The sequence below is a fragment of the Muscardinus avellanarius genome (genome assembly GCF_963383645.1).
Source record: "Muscardinus avellanarius genome assembly, chromosome: 12".
Taxonomy (NCBI): Eukaryota; Metazoa; Chordata; class Mammalia; order Rodentia; family Gliridae; genus Muscardinus; species Muscardinus avellanarius.
Window position 1 is genome coordinate 107,331,956 of NC_137798.1, and position 24,923 is coordinate 107,356,878.

Sequence of the window (24,923 nt, forward strand, 5' to 3'; positions counted from 1 at the left end):
TGCCGAGTGGTGAGGAGGAGGATGAAGGTGGAAGGGGCTGCTGTTATCTGTAATCCCAATACTTGGGAGGCTGATATAGGAGGATCACAGGCTCACAGCCAGCCTCAGCAACTTAGTAATACTCTTAGGAACTTAGAAAGACTCAATTTCCAAATAAAAAATAAAACAGGGTGTAGCTTAGAGGCAGAATGCCTCTGTCTGGGTTCAATCTCAGCACCACACACACACCACACACACAAAAGAGAGAGTAAGCCGGGCGTGGTGGCGCACGCTTGTAATCCCCGCGCTTGGGAGGCCGAGACAGGAGGATCGCACAGGTTCGAAGCCAGCCTCAGCTACTTAGTGAGGCTTCCAGCAACTTAGTGAGACGCTGTTTCCAAATAAAATATAAAATGGGTCTGGGAGTATAACCCGGAGGTAGAAAGCCTCTGGGTTCCACCCCTAGTACCGCCAAAAAAAAAAAAAAAAAGAGAGAGAGAGTAAGTCCTGGCGGAGCAGGCACTTTGGGAGAGATGGGCAAGGGCTGCCACAGCCAGCGCAGGCTGAAGCCCACGGCGAGGAGTTTGGGTAATGGGTGATGGCCTGGCTTTGTACCTCCTAAGGTGTAACTTTTTTTTTTCTTTGTAGAACTGGGGATTGAACCCAGGCATTCCATCTCCAAGCTATACCCCCAGCCTTATCTTTTATTCTTTATTTCGAAACAGGGTCTCATTAAGTTGCAGAGGCCTCACTAAGTAGCTGAGGCTGGCTACAAACCAGCAATCCTCCGGTCTCAGCCTCCCATGTACTGGGATCACAAGTGTGGCCACCACGCCCGCTAGAGTGTGTAACTCCACACGGGAGGACTAGGGTTCCACAGGAACCGAGGCGGTGTGCGGCGAGCCCAGGAGAGGGCGAGGATGCCGAGGCTCCAGAGATGGCCATGGAGTCGGGCCCCGGTCAGCAGGCCAGGCGGCAGGCGCTGCCACCCACCCCAAGAGGGCCTAAGGAAGAGCATTCTCACATCTGCTACTCGCCATCTCTCCGAAAGCACTGCCAAGACAGGGCAAGCTGGGACCGGAACGGCCTCCAGCGACACGGCCGCCAGGACAGAGCCACGAGTGCGTGAGGGCTGAGCCGTGGGGCCAGCTGGGTGAGAGGCCGACCGCTGGGTGAGAGGCCGACCGCCTCCCCTCACGCAGCCCACCCCTGTTGTCTTGCCTTCTCAGGTCTGCAAGGTAGAAGCCACACACCACTGATGAACTCAACATCCACCGTGCAGCAATTGACGGCTGTGTACACCATCAGCACCGTCTCATCTTAGAATGCTTCCGCCATCCGGAAGAGACTCCAGACTGCTGCCAGTTCATCCCTCTCTCTCATCCGCAGGCATGGGATCACCACCCATCTCCTGTTGGGGCATTTCATATCAGTGGGATCACACAGCACAGGTCTTGTGCATGTGGCTTCCTTCCCGGGGCACAATGCCCCATGGTCATTCATTAGCTCACCTTCTGGCTGTACTCAGACATACCTGCTAATCATGCCTCAGCGGGTGAACTCAGCACCTCAGGGGGTGCCTGCCTGTGGGCGCTTGTGAACACAGGGGTGGACATGGCTCCTCATTTCCTGCAGGCAGACACCTAGGAATGAGGCTGCTATGTCGGAGGTGGCTGGTGTTTCATGAGGGTCCCGTGACGCCACCCACCTCTCCTCACCGCAGGAGCGTGGGAGGCACAGCGCATGCCATCTTCAGGCCATGGTCCAGACTCTTGACCACCCTGCATGACTTTACCACCTCACTCTGAGGTCCCCGCCCCCAGGGCAGCCAAGGATGCACCTCTGCCACAGGGCATCTGCTCCACGAACACAGCGCAGCTCCCTCCCCCAGCTCTCAAGATTGGCCACCCCAGACTCTGGCCGCCCCAGACTCTGCCATGACTCAGGCTGAGTGAAGAGGAACCTGGGGGAGGGAAGACAGCGAACTTCTGGGTAAGGTGGTGCAGCCATGCAGGCGCTGCCTGGGTTTTCTCATCATCTTTTAAAGAACATTCCACTTGGTAACACTTTGGTGCTGATCACTTTCCAGCACTTAAAGAGACAGTTCGCTGGGCGTGGTGGCGCACACTTGTAATCCCTGCACTTGGGACGCTGAGACAGGAGGATCGCACAGGTTCGAAGCCAGACTCAGCTACTTAGTGAGGCTCTCAGCAACTTAGTGAGACGCTGTTTCCAAATAAAATAGAAAATAGGTCTGGGAGTATAGCCCGGAGGTAGAAAGCCTCTGGATTCCACCGCCAGTACCACCAAAAAAAACACAAATAAATAAAAATAAAGAGACAGTTCAACACAGATTCTGCAGTTGAGCCACGCAACTGGAAGCATGTCCTGGGCACCTGCTGTGACTGCACAGGAGCCCAACACCAGGACCCTAGACATGCGGACAGCCTCTGACAGGCAGGCTGAGAGGAACAGCCGTCCAGGGACAAGACCGAGCACCACACATTTCCTAAAGGTGAGAAGATTCCATTCCCATGGAGAACAGGCAGGTAAAGGAAAAATGCTCGGAGCACACAAAGAGCTCTAGAGGTAAAAAGCACGAAGGCAGAAGTGAAAGGGCTCTTTGGAAGGCAAAGCCTGGGTGCTCTCCCAGAGCAGCAGAGGACAAGCCAAAGAGAAGGAAGCAGAGAGCACCCAGCCCCAGGGCCAGCGAGGGAGACCATCGCGACCCAAGACAGGCCGAGCTAGGGACCGCCAGAGGGAGACCCCAGGGGCGCACAGCTCTGGGGACAGAAGACGCTCTGGCCTGCAGGATGAAGCACAGCAGTCACAGCCCGGAGCCAGGCTGAGGGTGATGAGCAGGAGGGTGCTGGGCAAGGCCTCCGTACACATCCAGCAGGGATGCTGGAGAGGACAAAACGAGGGAGGGGGGTCAGCAGACACTGAGAGCCATCCTCTTCCTCCTCAGCCACCCAGGGCTCCAGCGACCCCAAGCACCATCTAGCTACGCCCAGCTAGGCCTTAGTACCTCCTCAAACCAAACACGATGCCCAGGTCCAAGTCAGTTCAACACAAAAGAAACTCTAGGACATGGTTTCCAGGGCCAACCTAACCCTGGCTCCCTTACCGCACCCCTCAATCCAGTAAAAGGGGCCTCATATTGAGAAAAGCATGGATCAACGGAGACTGGCAATCCTCTGCAGCATCTGCCAGTGAGATACAAACACCAAGTCCCTGCACCAACCAAATCAAGTCGAGGGCATCAACCAGAACCAGGGGGGGTCTGAACAAAGGATACGTGGGGTGCCTTCCGTCCGGCACACCAGGTAGAGGCAGGCAGCGATCACGTGGGCCATCTTTCGGCCTCGGGTCAGGTGCTTGCTCACAGCCATCTTGAAGAAGTTGAAGGCGGTGTCTAGACAGTGCTGGTTGAGCTGCAACTGGCTTCCCAGGTGGTGGATGTGACGCCTCCCTAAAAAATAAGCAGGCAAATGAGAATTAAGAATTGGATCTGCCAGCTGTGGTGGCACATGCTTGTCATCCCAGCATTTGGGAGGTTGAGACCAGAAGATCATGGTTCACAGACAGCCTCAGTTACTTAGTGAGGCCCTTTGTAACTCAGTGAGACCGAATCAAAATAAAGAATTAAAAAATAGGGCTGGGGGTGAAGCTCGGAGATAAAATACCCCTGGGTTCCATCCCCAGTACCGCAAAAAAAAAAAAAAAAAAATTGGATCTGCGCTTTTCCTAGCAAGTTTCTAAGGGTGTGTGTGTGTGTGTGTGTGTGTGTGTGTGTGTGTGTGTGTGTTCCAATCAGTGACATTGTAGGCTCTGGGCAGGTTCTGTAGGTCTCTCTGAAGTCAGGGGTATCTGAGAGACAGCAGCTTGGGCTGGTCAGGATATGTAGTCTGGCAGGTCAAGATGAGACTCACCATCTCCCAGAAGAACCTGGCAACCAGCCTGGCCACAGAGCCTCACCCTGCTGAGACCCGATTCCCTTGAGCACCCAGCTCGAAGGCCTCCAGTCAGACTAAATCAACATGGAGTGCCGTCCTGTCCACTGAGGCCTGGGCAGAGCGAAGACCTCATCAACCGCACAGGGCAGCAACAGTTCTGCTCACCCTCATCGGCATCACACTCAACACACCAGACCACAGTGTGCAGACTGCCCCAGGCCCCTGGGAGTTCAGCAGACCCGCTGAAGCTGAAGACTTACCAACTCTCTGGTGTCTGAAAAATCCACAATAAACGGTGAGAGGTGAGAGAGGTCCTCTCCAGAGGGCCCACCCTCGAGGTCCCAAGCCCCAACCCTTTGGCAGGGGCCCACCAGCACCAGCCCTCCTCCACAGGCTGCTTCTCAACATGCAGGAGGCAGCATGGGGCGCTGGGGACTGCCTGTGTGGGAACCCAGAGCCCCGCAGTGTGGCCTGGGAGAACAGGTTGTGAGGCAGAGCTCTCATGAATGCCCTACAAAAGGGACCCAGAGAGCTGGCTCAGGCTCCCCCACAGAGCATCCAGCAAGAAGGAACAGTCAGGAAGCAGACACTGATCTGCTATTGCCTAGATTTGAGCATCCAGGCTACCGGACTGCGAGAAATGGACTTCTGCTGTTTAAGCCCCCAGACTGGCATATGTTTGTTACACAGCCCCAACACACTGAGACAAGCAAGTGGAATTGCTGCAGGAAGTTAATATATGTAGTGCAACATATTCATATACAGAAAAATTGCCGACTCCAAGAGTTGTACCACCATCACAGTTCAGTACACTTTTCATCACTTCAAAACGAACATCCAGCCGGGCGTGGTGGGCACGCTTGTAATCCCCACGCTTGGGAGGCGGAGACAGGAGGATCGTGCAGGTTCGAAGCCAGCTGCGTTGGCTTAAGAGACCCTGTTTCCAAATAAAAATAGAAAATAGGTCTGGGAGTGTAGCCTGGAGGTAGAAGGGTTCCATCCCCGGTGCCATCAAAAAAAAAAGAACATCCATATGATCAGTCCTAACTCCCTACTACAGCAGTCTATCTCAATAAGCTTTTAATCCTAAGTTCAGTAAGCACTGCTTGTGGACTGAAGAAATCACAAAACTTAGACATGGACAATCTGTAAATGTAAAGAGATACTGTGAATAAAGACAAATGGACATAGAGCAGTTACTAAGCTGAGCATGGTGGCATACCTGTAATCCCAGTACTTGGGAGGCTAGGACAGGAGTATTGCAGGTTCAATGATAGCCTCAGCAACTCGGTGAGACCCTGTTTCAAAATAAAAAATAAATAGCACTGGGAGTGTAGCTCAGAAGTAAAATGTCCCTAAATTCAATCCCCAGCAACACGGTACACACACATACACACAAAACAAAACAAAACAAAAAACCAGTAAAGCAAGGCTCAGTGGAGCATGCCACATTCAAGGCCAGCTTGAACAATTCAGGGAGACCCTGTCTCAAAATTAACAACCAAAAAAAAAGAGCTGAGGGTATGGCTTGATGGTAGATGGCCCCTGGGCTCAATCCCCAACGCCCTAACAACAGCAACTAACTGCCCACAGCTCACTCTCCTTAGGCTTCCCCCCAGTTGAATGGATTCTATGCTAGGGCACAGCTCCTCGAGACTCCGACGTTTGTTAAAATAAGGCTGCTGAGCCAGGCGTGGTGGCACACGCTTATAATCCCAGCATTTAGGAAGCTGAGACCGGAGGATCGCGGTTCGCAGACAGCCTCAGCTACTTAGTGAGGCCCTCTGCAACTCAGTGAGACCCGGTTTCAAAATAAAGAATAAAAAACAGGGCAGGGGGTGTAACTCAGAGGTCAAATGCCGCTGGGTTCTATCCCCAGACCCGCAAAAAAAAAAAAAAAAAGGGCTGCTGCCCCAAGCCAGTGGCCAAGCACCTCACACAGAGCACATTCAGGCAGAGGGAGCAGCCTTAGAGGCAAGGCAAGCGCCAAGGCAAAAACAGGCTCAAATTAGCACTCCTCAAGGCTACTGAACCTCAGGCCTACAGCTGGACCCAAGCCCCAGGGACCCACAGTGCTGCCTACCCAAGCCCCGGCAGTATGTTCTCCTGGGAGCCTGGTGTGAGGCTCCAGGACACTTCATGCCACACCCCGAATAATGGAAAGGTGCCCGCAGGCCTGCAGCAGTAATAGGTTCCATTCAGGACTTGCACTGGGGCCGGGCATTGTGGCACACACTTGTGAGCCCAGCATTCGGGAGGCGGAGACTAGAGTACAGCAGTTCACGACAGCCTCAGCTACTTAGCGAGCCCCTTTGCAACTTAGTGAGACCCTGTTTCAAAAACAAAAAGACTGAAAAATAGGGCTGGGAGTGTAGCTCGGAGGCACAATGCCCCTGGGCTCCATCCCCAGTACCGCAAAAAAAAAAAAAAAAAGTGAGCATCAACTCCAGAAAAATTAACACAACGTGACACCAAGTGTGACAGGCACACATGGCTGCAGAAGAACCGTGAAAGCCCATCATATCCCTCAGCTAGGAGCAAAGCTACCACCTCACAGAGGGCATGAAGAGCCTGCCTAAGACACGGTCCTCAGGCCTGGCAGTACAGCTCCTGGCAGAGAACTTGCTCAACATGTACAAAGCCCTAGCTCCAAAACAAAGACCCAGAAATTAAAAATATGGTCACGGAGCCAGGCACACTAACTCACGCCGATAACCCCAGCACTTAGAAGGCTGAGACAGGAGGCTCATAGGTTCAAGACCAGCCTCAGCAACTTAGCAAGACCTTGTTTCAAAACAAAAGATAAAATAGGGCTGGGTGTATAGCTCAGAGGTAGAATGCCCCTGGCCTTAATCCCAAATAGTGAGAGACAGAAAGCAACAAAACAAAGACACAATCCCTCAACTTATGTTATAATCAGCATAATCCTGATGACTAAAATCTGACAAGATATTAGGAGGAAAAAAATACAGGCCAGTATCTTTCATGACCTTAGTCCCCCAAAGCCCTAAATAAAAGATGGAAACTCAAACTCAATATAAAGATGAAGCATCAGGCTGGGGTGTGGCTGAGTGGAAGAGCACTTGCCTGGATGCGTAAAGCCCTGGCTTCCCTCCTCAAATGATGCACGATGGCCCAGTGGGGTTTGCCAGAAGTGAAAGTGACTTCAGCCAGATGCAGCGGCACACACTTATAATCTCATTACTTGAGAGGCTGGGACAGGAGGATCACAGGCTTGAGGTCAGCCTCAGCAAGTAGCGTGTATCTTAGCAACCTAGCGAGCCCTTGTTTCAAAACAAAAAAAGGGCCTGAAGATATAGCTCAGAGGAAGAATGGCCCTGGGTTCAATCCCTAGTACCAAGAAGAAAAAGAAAGAAAGAAAGAAAGAAAGAAAGAAAGAAAGAAAGAAAGAAAGAAAGAAAGAAAAGTGAAGGTGACTTCAATATCCACAAAAATCAACGGAATGCATCACATTAGCAAATAAATAGAAAAGCCACATAGCCATTTCAGTAGATCCAGAGAAGCACATGACAAAATGCTTAATAACATTGTTCCTAACAACAAAATACTGGACATTTTCAACTGAAGTCAAGCATGAGACAAAACTGCCATCTCTTCACTTCTGTTCAACTGTTCTGGAGAATCTAGAGACAAGGTAATAAAAGCTATAACAAGGCACAGCAAACAAGTAAAGGAAGAAATAATAATGTCTACTCACAGACCACATAATTGTTAACGTAGAAGAGAATCTAAATATTATTAGATTCCATAGGTCAACGAAGCAATTCTCCACAATTTGATCAACAAAGTCAATAAAATTTCAACAAAAATCTGGGCAAAGCTGGGCATAGTGGCGCACGCTTGTAACCCCAGCATTTGGAAGGCCGAGACAGGAGGATCAAGGTTCACAGACAGCCCCAGCTACTTAGTGAGGCCCTTTGCAACTCAGTGAGACCCTGTTTCAAAAAAAAAAAGAATAAAAAATAGGGCTGGGAGTGTAGCTTGGAGGTAGAATTCCCCTGGGTTCCATCCCCAGTATGGGGGGGAAAAAAATCTGGGCAGATTTCCTTTGGAAATCAGCAATCTGATTTTAAAATGCAAATAGTCCAGCCTCAGCTACTTAGGCTCTTCGCAACTTAGTGAGACCCTGATTCCAAATAAAATATAAAATAGGTCTGGGAATATAACCCGGAGGTAGAAAGCCTCTGGGTTCCACCTCCAGTACCACCAAAATAAATAAATAAATAAAATGCAAACAGTCAAATACCCAAGACAAGGTCAAAGAACAGCAGAAACTTGGGGAACATTTTCTACCAGGTTTTAGGACCCTCTCAGGCACAATAACCTAGACAATTTGCAGAGGCCTTAGGACACTGGCAATGACAGACCCTGCCTGCAAGGTCACACCAGCATCTGAAAACAGACTCCTACACAGGGTCACTGGACTCAATACCAGGAGCCAAAGCAACTAGAAGGAGAAGTTACATCGTAGTCTTGCTGAAAATGATGCTGGAGAAACTGAATATCCATGTTGAAGAATGTCAACTTCAACCCCTACTTTATAGCACACATGGAAAAAAAACGGTCCAAGGTCCATCAGAAACCCAAATGTGAAATTTAAAACAATAAAGCATCTTTGCCTGTGTGCAGGGCTGGGACTCGAGCTCAGAGGCTTGAACTTGCAAGGCAAGCACTCGATCACTGAGCTACACCCCAGCCTGAAACCTAAACAGTGAAGCACAAGAAAGCTTCGTCACAGGGCAGGTAAGAGCTTCCTAAGTCACGGAAGCCCGACTCTTAAAAACCAACTCTCTTAGACATGCTGTAGGTTTTGGTAAAGGCATAGTCACTACTGGGAATGAAATGGCAATTAGCTATGCCGGGCGTGGTGGCGCACGCTTGCTTGTAATCCCCGCGCTTGGGAGGCAGAGACAGGAGGATCGCGCAGGTTCGAAGCCAGCTGCGCTGGCTTAGGAGACCCTGTTTCCAAATAAAAATGTAAAAATAGGTCTGGGAGTGTAGCCCGGAAGTAGAAGGGCTTCCAGGAACCCCAGTACCACAAAAAAAAAAAAAAAAAAAAAAAGAAATGGCAATAAGCTAGACACAGACCAGAGAAGCCGGTAGAGAGAGCCGGCCACACCCAGGCGGGTGAGGAGGCTACACTGCTGCCCAGCACTGCAGGGTTCCAAAGGCCTGTGCACCAAGTTTATAAAGTCCCCAGCATTCAGGAGGCTGAGACAGGAGGAGCGGTCACGATTGCGGACTGCCTTAGCTACTACTTAGTGAGACCCTCTACAACTCAGCAAGACCCTGTGTCAAAATAAAGAATAAAAAATAGGGCTGGGGGTGGGGTGGAGCTCAGAGGTAGGTTCTATCCCTAGTATCACAAAAAAAACCCACCACACTATAAGTATAAGCAGACAGCCCCAGAGTGGTAAGGCTCTTCATGCCCTCTCAGTGACAGGAAGGAACAGAACCAGTGTTCACAAGAGTACGCACCAAGCACTGTGCCTACTGATGGTAGGAAACGTACTCAAGCGCCCACACTTCTACCAAAACTGCCCGTTAGCTGGGCCACAAACCAAGCCTTGAAGCATTTCAAAAGGCTGAAAGCACACAGAACCAGCCTCTGCCGCAGAAGAGTCCAGCCCAAAGCCAGTAAGAAAAGAGCAAAACAGCCCAAGGGAAAGTCAAAGAGGCACTCTGCCGTGAATAGTGACCGAGCACACATGCCCTGGCCAGTGGCTGACATGGGCCGGTCCTGCAGGCCTGAGAGGCGCTGGCTGGCCAACCACCACCTGGGGCAGCAGGAGGGGGATAGGTCTGTGAGAGCCACAGCCTCCACAGTGCACCAAGGAGAAAACGACGCAGGTGATGGGCTGTCAGCGGGAGGCATCCCACCTCAGGTGGACAAAGACTGTGGACCTGAGACTGTACTCTGTTCTCCTCCAGCCTGCACCCCACATCACAACCCCAACTCCTCACCCTACCCGCAGTTGCCGGCATCCCCAGTGAGTAATACCATTTTGCAGGGTCTGCGCTCTCGACTCCTTCCCCAGATTCACATGGAAGCCACCTCCCAGGGTTGGGGTCTTGCCAGCACCTGGAAACACAGAAGAGACAGGTTAGCCAGAGCCTGGTGGAGACAGCTGCACAGCCCTTCACTGTATGTAACTACCTCCCGGGGCTACACTGCAGGGAAGGCAGCAAGCCAAGTGGAGAAGCCCTTGTCCCCCGCCTCGCTGACAGGGTGCCCTCCACCTGCAGGCCCAGGGTGGACACGCCTGTTTACATGTTTCACCCGTATTCCTAACACTGTAAATCCCTAGAGAACACTGTACGGAGGGCTGGGTGAGAGCACAGCACTGCCTCCCACCTGCAGCAAGATGTGCCCACCCGGCAAGGCTGGCCGTCACGTCCCTCCCCACTGCCCTCCGCCGTACCCAGGCCAGCCCCCCACAGATGTCACACTTGCAGAGTGACTCCCTGCTCCCACAAGCTCCTGGAGAGCAGGGATCTATCTGTTCTACGTGGCCACGGAACTGCAGAGCCTCCATCCACTCATGTGCCACCCTCCCGTAGATGCAGCAGCCTGGAAGAGCACTGGCACATGGTGTGGCAAGGGCAACTGAGAGCAAGCCCAAGCTATCCCTCTGTGTTCTGCCCTGTCGAGTCGGGGGCCGACTACCCTAGGAACATCCAGTGTGCTTGTGTATGGTCATCAGACCATAACCCCACTGTGAAAGCCGGAGCTTCGGATAGGCGCCTGCTGCGGCAAGAAGCCAGGGAACGTGAGCACAGGCAGCCAGGCTGGAGTGCTCTTCCCATCCTGCAGGTGCCAGCCTCGGCGGCCAGTGCATCTTTGATGCAGACTTATACGATACAAAGACTTGCAGCTTCTGTGCTTAGGGGCACACAAGCTCAGCCAGGTGGGGAAGCTGAGCATGCAGGCCCCATCAGAGACACAGGCAAGGAGAAAACAGAAACGCTGAAGTGGCAGGGTCCAGGGAAGCCCGTCACTAAAGGCTAGGTTCTCTGGGGGAAGCTGGTCATCTGCACCAACAGAGACCTTGGCGCCACTCTTGGGACAGCTGCCAGCACAATCCGCACAGAACACAGCCTCTAGCTTACCTATGAATAACACTGACTCCCAAGTAAATACCAACAGATCCTTTAGAAAGCAGCGAGATAGCCGGGCGTGGTGGGCACACTTGTAATCCCAGCGTTCTGGAGGCTGAGACTGGAGGATCACAGTTCGCGGACAGCCTCAGCTACTTAGTGAGGCCCTCTGCAACTTAGTGAGACCCGGTTTCAAAATAAAGAATAGTCAGGCGTGGTGGCGTGTACTTGTAATCCCAGCATTCGGGAGGCAGAGACAGGAGGATCGCGCAGGTTCGAAGCCAGCCACGCGCGCTGGCTTAGGAGACCCTGTTTCCAAATAAAAATGTAAAAATAGGTCTGGGAGTGTAGCCCGGAGGTAGAAGGGCTTCCAGGAACCCCAGTACCACCAAAAAATAAAAATAATAAAGAATAGCAGGGCATGGTGGTGCACACTTGTAATCCCCGCACTTGGGAGGCAGAGACAGGAGGATCGCGTTGGTTCGAAGCCAGCCACGCTGGCTTAAGAGACCCTGTTTCCAAATAAAAATATAAAATAGGTCTGGGAGTGTAGCCCGGAGGTAGAAGGGCTTCCAGGAACCCCAGTACCACCAAAAGATAAAAAGAAAGAAAGAGGGAGCAAGAGAGAGAGGAAGGAAGGAAGGAAGGAAGGAAGGAAGGAAGGAAGGAAGGAAGGAAGGAAACAGGGCAGGGGGTGTAGTTTGGAGGTCGAATGCACCTGGGTTCCATCCCCAGACCCGCAAAAATAAATAAATAAATAAATAAGCAGCAAGATAACTCTAAAGTGTTCATTTGAAAGCAAAAAGGAACCAGAGCAGCCAAGAAAACTGGGAAAGAGCTCACGCAGGCCTGAGCAGCGCTGGCCACAGGGAGCTCCGCTAGGCAGTGAGTGGGCCTGGAGCGCGGCGCCTGCCTAGCAGGTGGCACTCTGCACTGCCCATCAGCAGTGAAGCTGCCGAGACCTAGAGGTGGCCCAGCATTCATCTGCACTCCTGGCGCTCAGCGTGGCCCAGGGCCAGCCTGCTTCAGTGGAGACCGGCACCAAGAACCAGCACCAGCCCTCTGGCACAGCACCATGCCTCGCCAAGGAGCAGAGCCTCGAGACACTCTGGTTGCCACGCCAAGGGCTGTGCGTTAGTCTCCTGACACTGCGGTGACACACTGCCACACATCCAGGGGCCTTCAGGAAGTTGGGAGGGAGCCACGGTGTGGGTGGGCGCTAGGAGGGCCAAGCAGAGGCATTGGGGAGCCTGCTGACACAGGACCCCAGGGGGACAGTGTGGGGGAGGTACACCGCAGGCCAGGGAGACCTGCTTGGCTATGCAACCTCTCCCACGTGGACCAGGGGCTTCAAACACCAAGATATTAGCTCTGGTTTTGTGGAACACAACATAGGTCTTTGTCTTCATTTCCTACCTTTCTTTTTCTTGTGGGTGGTGGTCTTTTTAAGCTTTAATTTTTTTTTTTTTTTTTTTTTTTTGTGGTACTGGGGATAGAACCCAGGGGCCTTCCACCTCCGGGCTACACTCCCAGACCTATTTTATATTTTATTTGGAAACAGGGTCTCTTAAGCCTGCTGAGGCTGCTTCGAACCTGCGTGATTCCTCCTGTCTCAGCCTCCCAAGCGCGGGGATTACAAGCATGCGCCACCACGCCCGGCTAAACTTTAGAATTTTTACATTTGAAGCCAGGCATGGTGGCACACACTTGTAATCCTAGTACTTGGGAGGCTGAGACTGGAGGATGGCAGATTCAAAAGCAGCCTCAGCAATTTCGTGAGGCTCTCAGCAACCTAGTGAGAACCTATTTCCAAATAAATAAAACTGAGGAATGAGGTGTGATGGTGCACGCTTGTAATGCCAACATTCGGGAGGCTGAGACGAGGATCGCAGGTATGGGCAAGCCTCAGCTTAGTGTGGCCCTCCGCAACTTAGTGAGACCCTGTTTCCGAATGAAGAATAAAAAATGGCAGCTGGGCATGGTAGCACATGCTTGTAATCCCAGTATAAGGAATAAAAAATAGAGCTAGGGGTGTACCTCAGAAGTAGTAGAATGCCCCTGGGTTCAACTCCCAGTACTGAAAAAAGCCACGGTATTTTCTATAACAAAACAAACAAAAATTCAGGCTAGAAATAGTCCGAGTGGCTTGGCCAAGAGTGCCTCCTCGTGGACACGGGAAGAGCCTGGGACCCCCATCCAGAGGAGAGCCTGTAAAGCAGAGGTACTGAGGACTGACACAGCACAGGCCAGCAGAGGCATGTCACTGGCTGGCAGCCACACCCTGCACCTGAAAGAGAACAGGAGCCCAGAGCATCGGTGCCCAGAAAGGCCCACATACTGTCCTCCATTCCACTCAGGGCTCTGCCAACATGAGCACAATTTTTTATGGATTGTATATTAATTTAATGAGCCAGCATGGTGGCGCACACCTGTAACCCCAGTACTTGGGCAGCTGAGACAGAAAGATCAGGGTGTAAGGCCAACCTCAGCAACTCGTGGACCGTGGATGACAGGGAGTGTGGTGTGGCAAGCTCCACTCTGAACTAGTGGTCGCACTGGCGCTTCCAAGGCAGAATTCAGGCAGCACTTCCTAAGAGCAGGAACACTGGGCCAGGACATGGTGAGGTTTCTAGAGGGGCCTAGAAACTGAGACCCTGAGACTTCCAACGTAGGGACCAGGCCCCTGCCAGGTGGCCAAGCACATGGGGACTGGGTGGTTGTACCTTTCTTCAGGTCAGAGAGCACCCCAGCAAGCAGAAGCAGCACCACACCCTGGATACCTCCTTCAGGGCAGGGGCAGCATGCTTTTCCCAATCCCAGCAAAGGGGGACAGAGCATCCCACATGAAGGGGGTCTCAGTTAAAAACACCAGCACTGGAGCTGGGCATGGTGGCATACGCTTATAATCCCAGCATTTGGGAGGCTGAGACCGGAGGATCGCAGTTCGCAGACAGCCTCAGCTACTTAGTGAAGCCCTTTTTGCAACTCAGTGAAACCCTGTTTCAAAAATAAAAAGCCTAACAAAATAGGGCTGAGGGTGTAGCTCGAGGTAGAATGCCCCTGGGTACCATCCCCAGTACTGTAAATAAATAATAAGTAGGGCTAAGGGTGTAGCCCAGAGGTAGAATGCCCTTGTTCAGAGGATGAATGCCCCTAGGTTCAATTCCCAGTACCACAAGAGAGAGAGAGAGAGAGAGAGAGAGAGAGAGAGAGAGAGAGAGAGAGAGAGAGAGAGAGAGAGAAGACAGAGAGGGGGGAGGGAAGGGAAGGAAGAGAGAGATGAAGGGAGGGAGGAGGGAGAGAGGGAGGGACAGGGAGGCAGGCACCACAGGAAATGCTCCCACCCCAGCCACTTGTTCTGCTGAGGCTTGCTGCTCCCAGCACAAAGGGAAGGGACCCTGTGGAGGCAGGAGGCACAGGTGCCTGAGGAGGGAGGTCCCTCAGTGTGAGGCACCCTCATGTCCTCAGGAGGGACCAAGCAGCGCCTGTGGAGGGAGGGCTATGGGAACAGGCTGCACCCCACTCCCAGAGGCAGGCCTCAGGAAGCCCTGCTTGGCCTCCACAATGCTTACACAGTCCCCTGTGGAGTGGTACAGCTTGGCCAAGGCCCATCCACCCCAGCCTGCCCATCATCCTGCATGTGGCCGCTCTAACCCAGTCTTCAGACCCATCCATTCCCTCTACACACTATGCTCAGAAAGAACCTGGACACCAGAGCACAGGTATGGCTCAGGCCCCTAGCCACCCTACCTTGATGTCTTAGTTACGTATTCAAGGATAGACTGCTAAGTGTCCAGGTTAGTTCTCAATATGCAAGAACAGAGACAGTGGCCTTGGGACCTAGGAAACAGCCACTCAGGAGAAAGGTCAACTTTCAGGATGGAGCTAGAGGATGCAAAGCCAAGCAAGAGGCACTGGGGACCTGCTCAAGCGTGAGAAACCCAGTCCCCAGTTTCTGTGGCTGTGTGATTGCACTGATGGGAAAGAGCTCTGTGCAGCTGATGTCCTCCCACCCAAGGACTGCCCCCTCCCCAGGAGCCGAGAACCCATGGCCCCGAGAGCCCTCCCAAGGGCCCCAATGGTTGCCAAGGCTGCCTCTCCCTAGAGCGGCATCTTGGTGCCACCTAAGAGCCCATTTGAGCTTCTGCTCAAGGCCTCTGTGACAGACTTCCCAGTGTGGGTGGGAACTCACCCACACCTGCTCCTTACCACCTTCCCCAACACCCCGGGGCACAGGAAGGACTGTGCGCTGCCACCAGGCCATGGGGCCTGCCTAGCACAGTGCCTCCCCACAGAAAGCCCTATGCGTCTGCTACCATGATGACCCATTTTTATTACTGTTGTTATCGCCCCACAGGCATCAATGTCTTGGCAACTCTGACAAGGTTGCAGACTAGACGCCACAGAGCTGCTGTCCCAGAAGTCTGGAAGACACTCCTGGGAAGTCATCCTCGAAGACCAAAGGCATGTGTGATGAGTGCAACAGACTGTGGGGAGGGAAGAGCAGAGGGAAAACACAAACCCAGCCCAGACGGAAGGACCGACAACCCAATAAACTTCTGGCAAGAAAGAGGGAAAAAGAAAGCCCAAAACACCAAAACGGGTGAGGAAAATGGATGCCACTACAGGTCCTGCCAACTCCCAGACATGGGGTGCCACCAACTCTATGTCAGTGACTCAACGTCAGATCCAACGAACCAACTCCTCAGAACCCAACTACCAAGTCCAGCCCACAGAGACAGTCTGAAACACACTACAACCTCCACTATTGAAGCAGAACCCAAAGCTAAAACCTTCTGATGATAGCTTCAGGCCCAGAAGGTTACACCGATGGATTCTTCTAAGCATTCTAAACGAAAATAACACCACTTGTACACCCTCTGGAAAGCAAAGCAGAGGGGTTTACTCATTCCATGAGGGGCATTACTTTGATACGGAAGGTAGACAGAGACATCAAGGAAAACTACACATCGACATACCACATGGACAGAGACAAAAATCCTCAGCCAAATACTAGGAAACATAATCCAGCACATACAAAGACTACCCTGCAACCAAGTGAGTTCACCCAGGACAGCTTCAGTGTTCAGAAATCAGCCAGGCACCAGCAGTCCTGTAATCCCAGTACTTGGGAGGCTGAGACAGGAAGATGGCAGGTTCAAGAGCAGCTTCGTCAAGTAGTGAGACTCTCAACAACCTAGCAAGACCCCGTTACAAAATAAAAATAAAATAAGGCTGCGAGTATAGCTTGGAGGTAGAATACAGCTGGGTTCGATCCCCAGTACTACAAAAAAAAAAAAAAAAAAATCAGCACACCAGGCCTGGTAGCACACACCTGTAATCCAAGCACTTGGGAGGATGAGACAAGAGGATCAAAAGTTCAAAGCCAACCTCAGCAATTTAGCAAGGCTTTCAGCAACTTAATGAGACCCTGTTTCCAAATAAAAAAATAAAATAGGGTTGGGAGTATAGCTTGGAGATAGAACACCCCTAGGTTCAATCCCCAGGAATACACACACACACACACACACACACACACACACACACACAGGGCAAGAATAGAAAGGGAATTTCCTCAACTTTATTGATAAAATGCAGGTACCAAAAACCTATAGCTAGCTGGGCGTGGTGGCACACACTTGTAATCCCAGCATTCAGGAGGCCGAGACAGGAAGATCCAGGTTCGCGGCCAGCCTCAGTTACTTAGTGAGGCCCTCTGCAACTCAGTGAAACCCTATTTCAAAATAAAAAACAAAAATTAGGGCTGGGGGTGTAGCTCGGAGGTAGAATGCCCCTGGGTTCCATCCCTAGAACTGGAAAAAAAAACTTATAGCTAACATAGGGAGCATCTAAATCGAATGCTCCCTAAAATCAGGAACAATGAAAAATGTCTCTCCTAAGGCGAAAAAGAGCAACAAAAGAAAGAAATAAAAATCTATATTTATAGGAAATATGACTGTCTTTGGTGAAAATCCTAAGCCGGGCATGGTGGCACATGTTTGTAATTCCAGTATTTGGGAGGCTGAGACAGGAGGATCACAGGTATGCAGCCAGCCTCAGCTACTCAGTGAGTGCCCCCCCTCAACTTAGTGAGACTTTTTAAAAATAAAGAATAAGCCAGGCGTGGTGACGCATGCTTGTAATCCTAATATTTGGGAGGCTGAGACAGGAGGATCACTAGTTCAAGGGCAGCCTCAGCGACTTGTGATGTCCTCCACAACTTAGTGAAACCCTGTTTCAAAATAAAGAATAAGCTGGGTGTGTTGGCCCACGCTTGTAATCCCAGCATTTGGGAAGCTGAGACAGGAGGATCCAGGTTTGCAGATGCCTCAGCTACTTAGTGAGGCCTTCCACAACTTAGTGAGACCCGTTACAAAAAAAAAAAAAATTAAAAATCGGGCTGGGGGTGTAGCCTGGTAGTAGAATGCCTCTGGGTTCAATCCCTAGCACCACAAATAAATAAAGAACAAAACAGGGCAGGGGGTATAGCTCAGAGGTAGAATGTCCCTGGGTTCAATCAATCCCTAGTACCATAAAAAAGAACGAAAGAAAATCTCAGGGGATCTATTAGAAACCAATAGAACAAGCAGGTTTCGTTAAATTCTAGGAAACAAGCCAACATACAGAAGTCAACTGTATTACCAGACTGAGGTGGGATATGGCTCAGTGGAAGAATCTGACCCAGCATGCAAGAGACCCTGGGTTTGATCCCTAGCACAGAAAGAAGGAAGAAAGGAAGGAAAAAAAGATTAATTGACCATATTTCTAAATACTATCTCAACCACATTTCTAAATATTATCGTGTGAGAGGCTGAGACAGAAAGATCGCAGATTTAAGACCAACCTCAGCAACTTAGCAAAACTCTCAGCAACCTAGAGAGATCCTGTTTCAAAACAATAAATAAGAGACTAGGGGTATAGGTTGGAGGAAGAATGCCTGTGTACCACAATCCCTGGTACCAAAAAAAAATAATATTATTAGTTATTTAGTAAATAATTATAAACTGTAAACAATTATAAACTGACTTTTCTTTTTTGCCATACTGGCAATGGAACCCAGGGGCATTCTACCTCCAAGCTACAGCCCCAGACCTATTTATTATTCTTTATTTTGAAACATGATCTCACTGAGTTGGAAAAGGCCTCATTAAGTAGATGAAGGTGTCCAAGAACCGCAATCCTATCACAGCCTCCCAAATATTGGGGTAAAAAGCGTGCACCACCACGCTCAGCTTATCAAGAGATTTCATGTTACTTCACTAAAAAAGCAGATAAACACAAACTTACTCTACATTAAAGGAAAGGGGAAGGGACTGCAAAAGCCATGACTTTTTTTTTTTTTTTTTTTTGCGGGTCTGGGGGTGGAACCCAGGGCATTTGACCTCCAAGCTACACCCCTGCCCTATTTTTTATTCTTTATTTTGAAACAGGGTCTCGCTAAGTAGCTGAGGCTGTCCGCGAACCGTGATCCTCCCGTCTCAGCCTCCTGAATGCTGGGATTACAAGCGCGCGCCACCACGTCCGGCTCCATGACATCTTTGAAAAGAAAAATCAAAGTTGGAGGGCAACACAGTACCTGATTTTGAGAAACTACAAACAACATGGTGGTGACAAGAGAAATAGAAGAGCGAGCCCAGAAAGAGACCCGCACAGACAGAGCCCAGCGATCTCTGGCGAGGGAGCAAGGGTAAGTCAGAGGAGAAAGGGCAAGAAAGCCGAGGCGCGGAGAATGAACCTCTATCGACACATCTACACAACGTACCTCAAAATGGAATCACACTTGGGAGGCTGAGACAGGAGGATCACAGTCCTGGCCAGTCTCGGCAACTAGGACTCTTCCCAAATAAAACTTAGGCCGGTAGTGGCGGCGCACGCTTGTGACCCCGGGAGGATCGCAGGTTCACCGCAGCCTCGGGTGAAGGAAGGAAGGAAGGAAGGAAAAAAGAATGAAAAGAGGGAAGAAAGGAAAGAAGGAAAGGAAGAAAAGAAAGGAAAGAAAGAAGAAAGAAAGAATGAAAAGGGAAGACAGAAAGAAGAAAGGAAAGAAGGAAAGGAAGAAAAGAAAGGAAAAAAAGAAGAAAGGAAAGAAAGAAAAGAAAGGAAAGAAGAGAAAGAAAAGAAAGAAGAATGAAAAGAAAGGGAAGAAAGAAGACAAGAAAGAGAAAAAAGAAGAAAGAAAGGACCTAAGACCTTTCATCAAAATGAATAACTTCTAAGGATCACATATATAATGGAAAACGTGTAAATAAAACGCAAACAGGGCTCTCAACACAAGGAAACGAGCCAAGCAAAAAGGGGGCCACCGCGCAGGGCTCGGGAGGCTGGGCCACACGACGGGCGGCGTGTCCACCGCGCGGCACGCACCGTCCAGCGACACGAACTGGCCCACGGCCGACGAGCCGCCGCCGCTGTTCTCCACGAACTGCACCTCGGACACGATGATGTTGTCCTCGAGCACCGAGCCGCAGCCCGTGCACACGGCGTCGCCGCGCGCCGCGTCCAGCTCGATGTCCGTGCCGCCGCAGCCGCGGCACACGCGGCCCGTCATGGTGGGGCCGCCCGGAGCCCGCGCTCCCGCCGGGCCGCGCCGCCGATTCGCCGCGGCAGATTCGCCACGCGCGCCGGCGGCCGCGCACAACGGCCGCGTCCGGGCCGCGAGGACTCGAACCGGCGACCTGCGAGCCAGAAGCGGCGCCGGACCTCGGAACGGCAGCGAGCGAGCCTCCGAGCCTCCGGGCGACGCGGCAGCAGCGGGGCGGGCCGCGGGGGGCGGCGAGCGCGAGCTCCGCCGGCGGCCGGACCGAGGCCGTGGGCGGGGCCGGAGGTGAGGGCGGGGCCTGGAGTGATGGACGGGGCGGTGAGGGCGGCCTCTGACGGAAGCAGGGGCTGTGGGCGGGGCCTGGGAGCGCCGGTGGGTGGGCGGGGCCTATTGAGGGCGGGGTCTGGGAGTGATGGACGGGGCGGTGAGGGCGGCCTCTGACGGAAGCAGGGGCTGTGGGCGGGGCCTGGGAGCGCCGGTGGGTGGGCGGGGCCTATTGAGGGCGGGGTCTGGGAGTGATGGACGGGGCGGTGAGGGCGGCCTCTGACGGAAGCAGGGGCTGTGGGCGGGGCCTGGGAGCGCCGGTGGGTGGGCGGGGCCTATTGAGGGCGGGGTCTGGGAGTGATGGACGGGGCGGTGAGGGCGGCCTCTGACGGAAGCAGGGGCTGTGGGCGGGGCCTGGGGAGCGCCGGTGGGTGGGCGGGGCCTATTGAGGGCGGGGTCTGGGAGTGATGGACGGGGCGGCGAGCGCGAGCTCCGCCGGCGGCCGGACTGAGGCTGTGGGCGGGGCCTGGGGGAAGCGCGAGACGGGGGCGGGACCGGAGGTGAAGGCGGGGCGTGGGAGCGATGGACGGGGCGGTGAGGGCGATCGCTGACGGAAGCAGGGGCTGTGGGCGGGGCCTGGGGAGCGACAAGAGGTGGGCGGGCCCCGATTGAGGGCGGGGCCTAGGCGTGAAGGACGGGGCGGAGAGCGCGGAGCTCCGCCGGCGGCCGGATTGAGGCTGCGGCCGGTGCCGGAGGTGAGGGCGGGGCCTGGAGTGATGGACGGGGCGGTGAGGGCGGCCTCTGAGGGAACCAGGGGCTGTGGGCGGAACCTGGGAAGCAGCGAGAGGTGGGCGAGGCCTGGGAGTGATGGACGGGGCCGTGAGGGCAGCCTCCGAGGGCACCGGGGGCTGTGGGCGGGGCCTGAGGCCGCGGTGGGCGGGGCCGAGGCTGTGAGCGCGACCTGGGGCTGTGAGCCGGACCTGCGGGACTGGTAGATGGCACCCAGGCAGTGAGCGCGACCCAGAGAGAGACCAGGCTCTGGGGGCGGGGCCCGGGGGTGGTAGATAGGATGGGCGGTGAGCTCTGCCTGGAGCTGGGGTCGGAGTTCTGGGGTACGGTGGGCGGGACCAAGGCGACTTGGGACGGGATAGGAACGGTGAGCCGCACCGACACCCTGAGAGTGACCAGCGGCACCAGAAGCGGCTGTGGGCGGGGTCTGGGAAGCAGGAGCGCAGGGCGGGACAGAGGCAGGGCTGCTGGGGACGGGGTGAGGAGAGGGGCGGGGCCAGGCGGTAGGGGCGGGGCCTGGCTGCCTCTCTAGGAGCAGCCCGCCCAGGTCAAAGGTGAAGAGCCCGCCGCACCGCCCCTTTCCCCACCAGCTCTGAGATGTGGGTTCCCCCCAGGGTTCCCCACTTTCTGACAGTGACTGGCTCCTCCCGATGGCCCTGCCCAGCGTGAGACCTGCGCCAGCGAGAGGTCCTTACCTGCAGGTGCGGTGTCTGCAGATGCCCTCACAGTTTCGGCAACACCTGGGCCATCATCCCTGGGGGAAGACCACATTTTTGGGAGCTCAAACTAAATCAGAAAAATGTCCGTTCCTAGTTGGAAGCGACGTCGTAAATATATAACCTTCACCAGCTTGTAAAATCGAAGTAATCCCAATAGAAATGGCAACTGTGTTTTTCAAAGGTTTTGAAAAACGCATCCTAAAGCCATCTTCTCAAGAAAATTCAGTAAGGAAATAGGGCAAGAAGTGAAATATCAAGCAGAGAAGAGTTCCCCTTCTGTATATATGTAAAACAATGTCAAGTGATAATCATTAAAGCCAGGTGATGTTTGGGTAAGCCTGGCATGGTGGCCCATGCCTGTTATTCCAGTGCTTGGGAGGCTGAGACAGGAGGATCACAGGTCCAAGACCAGCCTCGGCAACTTAGCAAGTCCTTTAGAATATAAAATAGGGCAGGGGAGCTGGGCATGGTGGTGCAGGCTTGTAATCCCAGCATTTGGGAGGCTGAGAGTGGGGGATCACAGTTCGCAGAAAGCCTCAGCTACTTAGTGAGGCCCTCTGCAACTCAGACCCTGTTTCGAAATAAAGAATAAAAGATAGGGCGGTGGTGTAGCTCAGAGGTAGAAAGCCCCTGGGTTCCATCCTCAGTACTGAAAAAAATAAAAAATAAAATAGGGCAGGGATGCAGCTAAAAAGTAGAAAGCCCCTGGGTTCCATCCCCGGTCCCACAAAAAAGAAAAGGAAAGGAAAAGGGTAAGTGGAATTTGGGCCTCCTACTATTCCAAAATTCCAACTGGCATTAAGGACAGTGAGCTGGGCGTGGTGGCACACACCTATAATCCCTGTACTTAGGAGGCTGAGACAGGAGGATCACAGGTTTAAGGCAGCCTCAGCTACTCAGCAATGTAATGAGACCTTCAGCAACTTAGTAAGAACCTGTTTTAAAATAAAAATGGCTGGCCGGGCGTGGTGGCGCACGCTTGTAATCCCCCCGCTTGGGAGGCAGAGACAGGAGGATCGCGCAGGTTCGAAGCCAGCCGCGCGTGCTGGCAGGAGACCCTGTTTCCAAATAAAAATGATGTAAAAATAGGTCTGGGAGTGTAGCCCGGAGGTAGAAGGCCTTCCAGGAACCCCAGTACCACCAAAAAATAAAAAGTAAAAAAGACTGGACTTTATCTCTAAGGTAGGATGCTCCTGGATTCAATGCCCAGTATCAAATATATATATTTGATAAAGATATATATATATATATTTCCAGTGGAAATTCTGTTTCCTCCTGTAGCTGCCAGTGGCCAAACATGGGCCAAACATCCAGGAAACTGGTAAACTGTGTACATGGGTCAGCCAGACATGACAACCATCCCAGAGGCTAAGGCTGGAATGAGAAGCCTGAATTAGTGGCCTTCCTCCTCCTCCTCCTCCTCCTCCCCCTCCTCCTCCTCCTCCTCTTCCTCCTCAGTGAAATATTACCAGCATACTTAAAAGTAGGGAGAAAGCAGAAAAAAGGCTCAAGAACTCAGTGACACCAGAGCTTTCACACTGCCCAGAAAAAGTGCGTATCTGTCCCCTGGTACCCACAGGAGGCTGGCTGGGACCCCACGGACATCCAGATGTGCAGTGCTCAAGTCCCTCCCTCTCTCCCTCTGCTTCCTTCTTGCTTGCTGCCTTTCCCTCTTTCTTTTTGTAGTGCTAGGGATGGGACCCAGAGTCTCAAGCTTGCTTTCTTGCTTTTTTCTTTTCTTTTTTTTTTTTTTTTTTTTTTTTTTGTGCGGTACTGGGGCAGGAACCCAGGGACATTCTGCCCCTCTGAGCGACACCCCTGGTCCTATATTTTTAGACCGTATATGTTTTTAAACATGGTCTCACTGAGTTGCAGAGGGCCTCGATAGGTAGCTGGGGCTGTCCACGAACCCATGATCCTCCTGTGTCTGCCTCAGGAATGCTGGGGTTACTAAGCGTCCCCCACCACGCCTGGCCTGAGTCATGCTTTCTGAGCACACCTCTACCACTAAGCTATACCCCAGCCCACCCATAAAATTTAAATCATCTTCAGATTTCTTATAATACTTAATAGGATGTAAATGCTATGCAAATGGTTGTTATAGTACATTATTTAGAAAATAGTAACCAGAGAAAAATTGGTATGTATTTTAATACAAACACCATTTTTCTTTTTTTTTTTCTTTTTTTTTTTCTTTTTTTGTGGTACTGGGGATGGAACCCAGAAACTTTCTACCTCTGGGCTATACTCCCAGACCTATTTTTTATATTTTTATTTGGAAACAAGGTCTCACTAAGTTGCTGAGAGCCTCACTAAGTAACTGAGGATGATTTCGAACCTGTGCAATCCTCCTGTCTCAGCCTCCCAAGTGCTAGGATTACAAGCGTGTGCCACTACGCCCAGCCCTTTTTTTTTTTTTTTTTTTTTTTTTTTTTTTTGGTGGTACTGGGGTTCCTGGAAACTCTTCTACCTCTGGGCTACATTCCCAGACCCATTTTTTTAAATATATTTCAATTGGAAACAGGGTCTCTTAAGCCAGTGAGGCTGGTTTGCAAAACTGCGTGATCCTCCTGTCTCCGCCTCCCAAGCTTGGGGATTACAATCGGGTACCACCACGCCCAACTTCAGCCCTATTTTGTATTCTTTATTTTGAAACAGGGTCTCACTGAGTTGCAAAGAGCCCCACTAAGTAGTAAGTAGTTGAGGCTGTCCTGAACCACGATCTGCCTGTTTCAGCCTGCCAAATGCTGATTACAAGCATGCACCACCATGCCAGACTTTGTTTTACTTTTTTTTTTTTTTTGCTTTGAAACAGTGTCTCACTAAGTTGCAGAGGGCCTAAGTAGCTGAGGCTGTCTAAGAACTATGATCCCCCTGTTTCACCCTCCCAAATGCTGGGATTTTTTTTTTTTTTTTTTTTTTTTTTGGTGGTTCTGGGGTTCCTGGAAACCCTTCTACCTCAGGGCTACATTCCCAGACCTATTTTTATACATTTTTATTTGGAAACAGGGTTTCTTAAACCAGCGCAGCTGGCTTCGAACCTGCGCGGTCCTCCTGTTTCCGCGTCCCAAGCGCGGGGATTACAAGCGTGCGCCACCACGCCCGGCCTGTTTTGCATATTTTTTTTTATTTTTATTTTTATTTATTTATTTATTTTTGGTGGTACTGGGGTTCCTGGAAGCCCTTCTACCTACAGGCTACACTCCCAGACCTATTTTATATTTTTGAAACGGTCTCTCTGGCTTCAAACCAGCGCAATCCTCCTGTCTCTGCCTCCCAAGCATGGGGATTGCAAGCCTGCGCCACCACACATGGCCTGTTTTGCATATTTTAAAGCCATACATAAACCAGGCACTATTCAGGAGGCTGAGACAGGAAAATTGCAAGTTAAAAACCAACTGGGGCAGTTTAGGAATAGCCTGTCTCAAAGTAAATTTTTTTTTTTTTTTTTTTTGCAGTACTGGGGATTGAATCCAGGTGCATTCTACCTCCGTGCTACATCCCTCCCTATTCTTTATTCTTTATTTTGAAACGGTCTCACTAAGTTATGGAGGCCCT

General features: G+C 51.9%; 1 protein-coding gene across 2 annotated transcripts in view; it reads right to left on the minus strand.

The window, feature by feature from the left end:
• BRF1 (BRF1 general transcription factor IIIB subunit) overlaps positions 1-19,602 on the minus strand; it is a gene marked incomplete at both ends in the record, with an annotated part of 71,846 nt that extends 52,244 nt beyond the window's left edge. The window contains 3 exons of one of the 2 annotated variants that reach the window (XM_080706803.1): positions 3,278-3,451; positions 9,958-10,038; positions 19,419-19,602. In XM_080706803.1, the coding sequence (XP_080562929.1) occupies positions 3,278-3,451; positions 9,958-10,038; positions 19,419-19,602 (439 nt within the window). The remainder of the gene's footprint in view (positions 1-3,277; positions 3,452-9,957; positions 10,039-19,418) is intronic. The other variant, XM_080706804.1, reaches the window with a different exon arrangement.
• Positions 19,603-24,923: the final 5,321 nt, after the last annotated feature.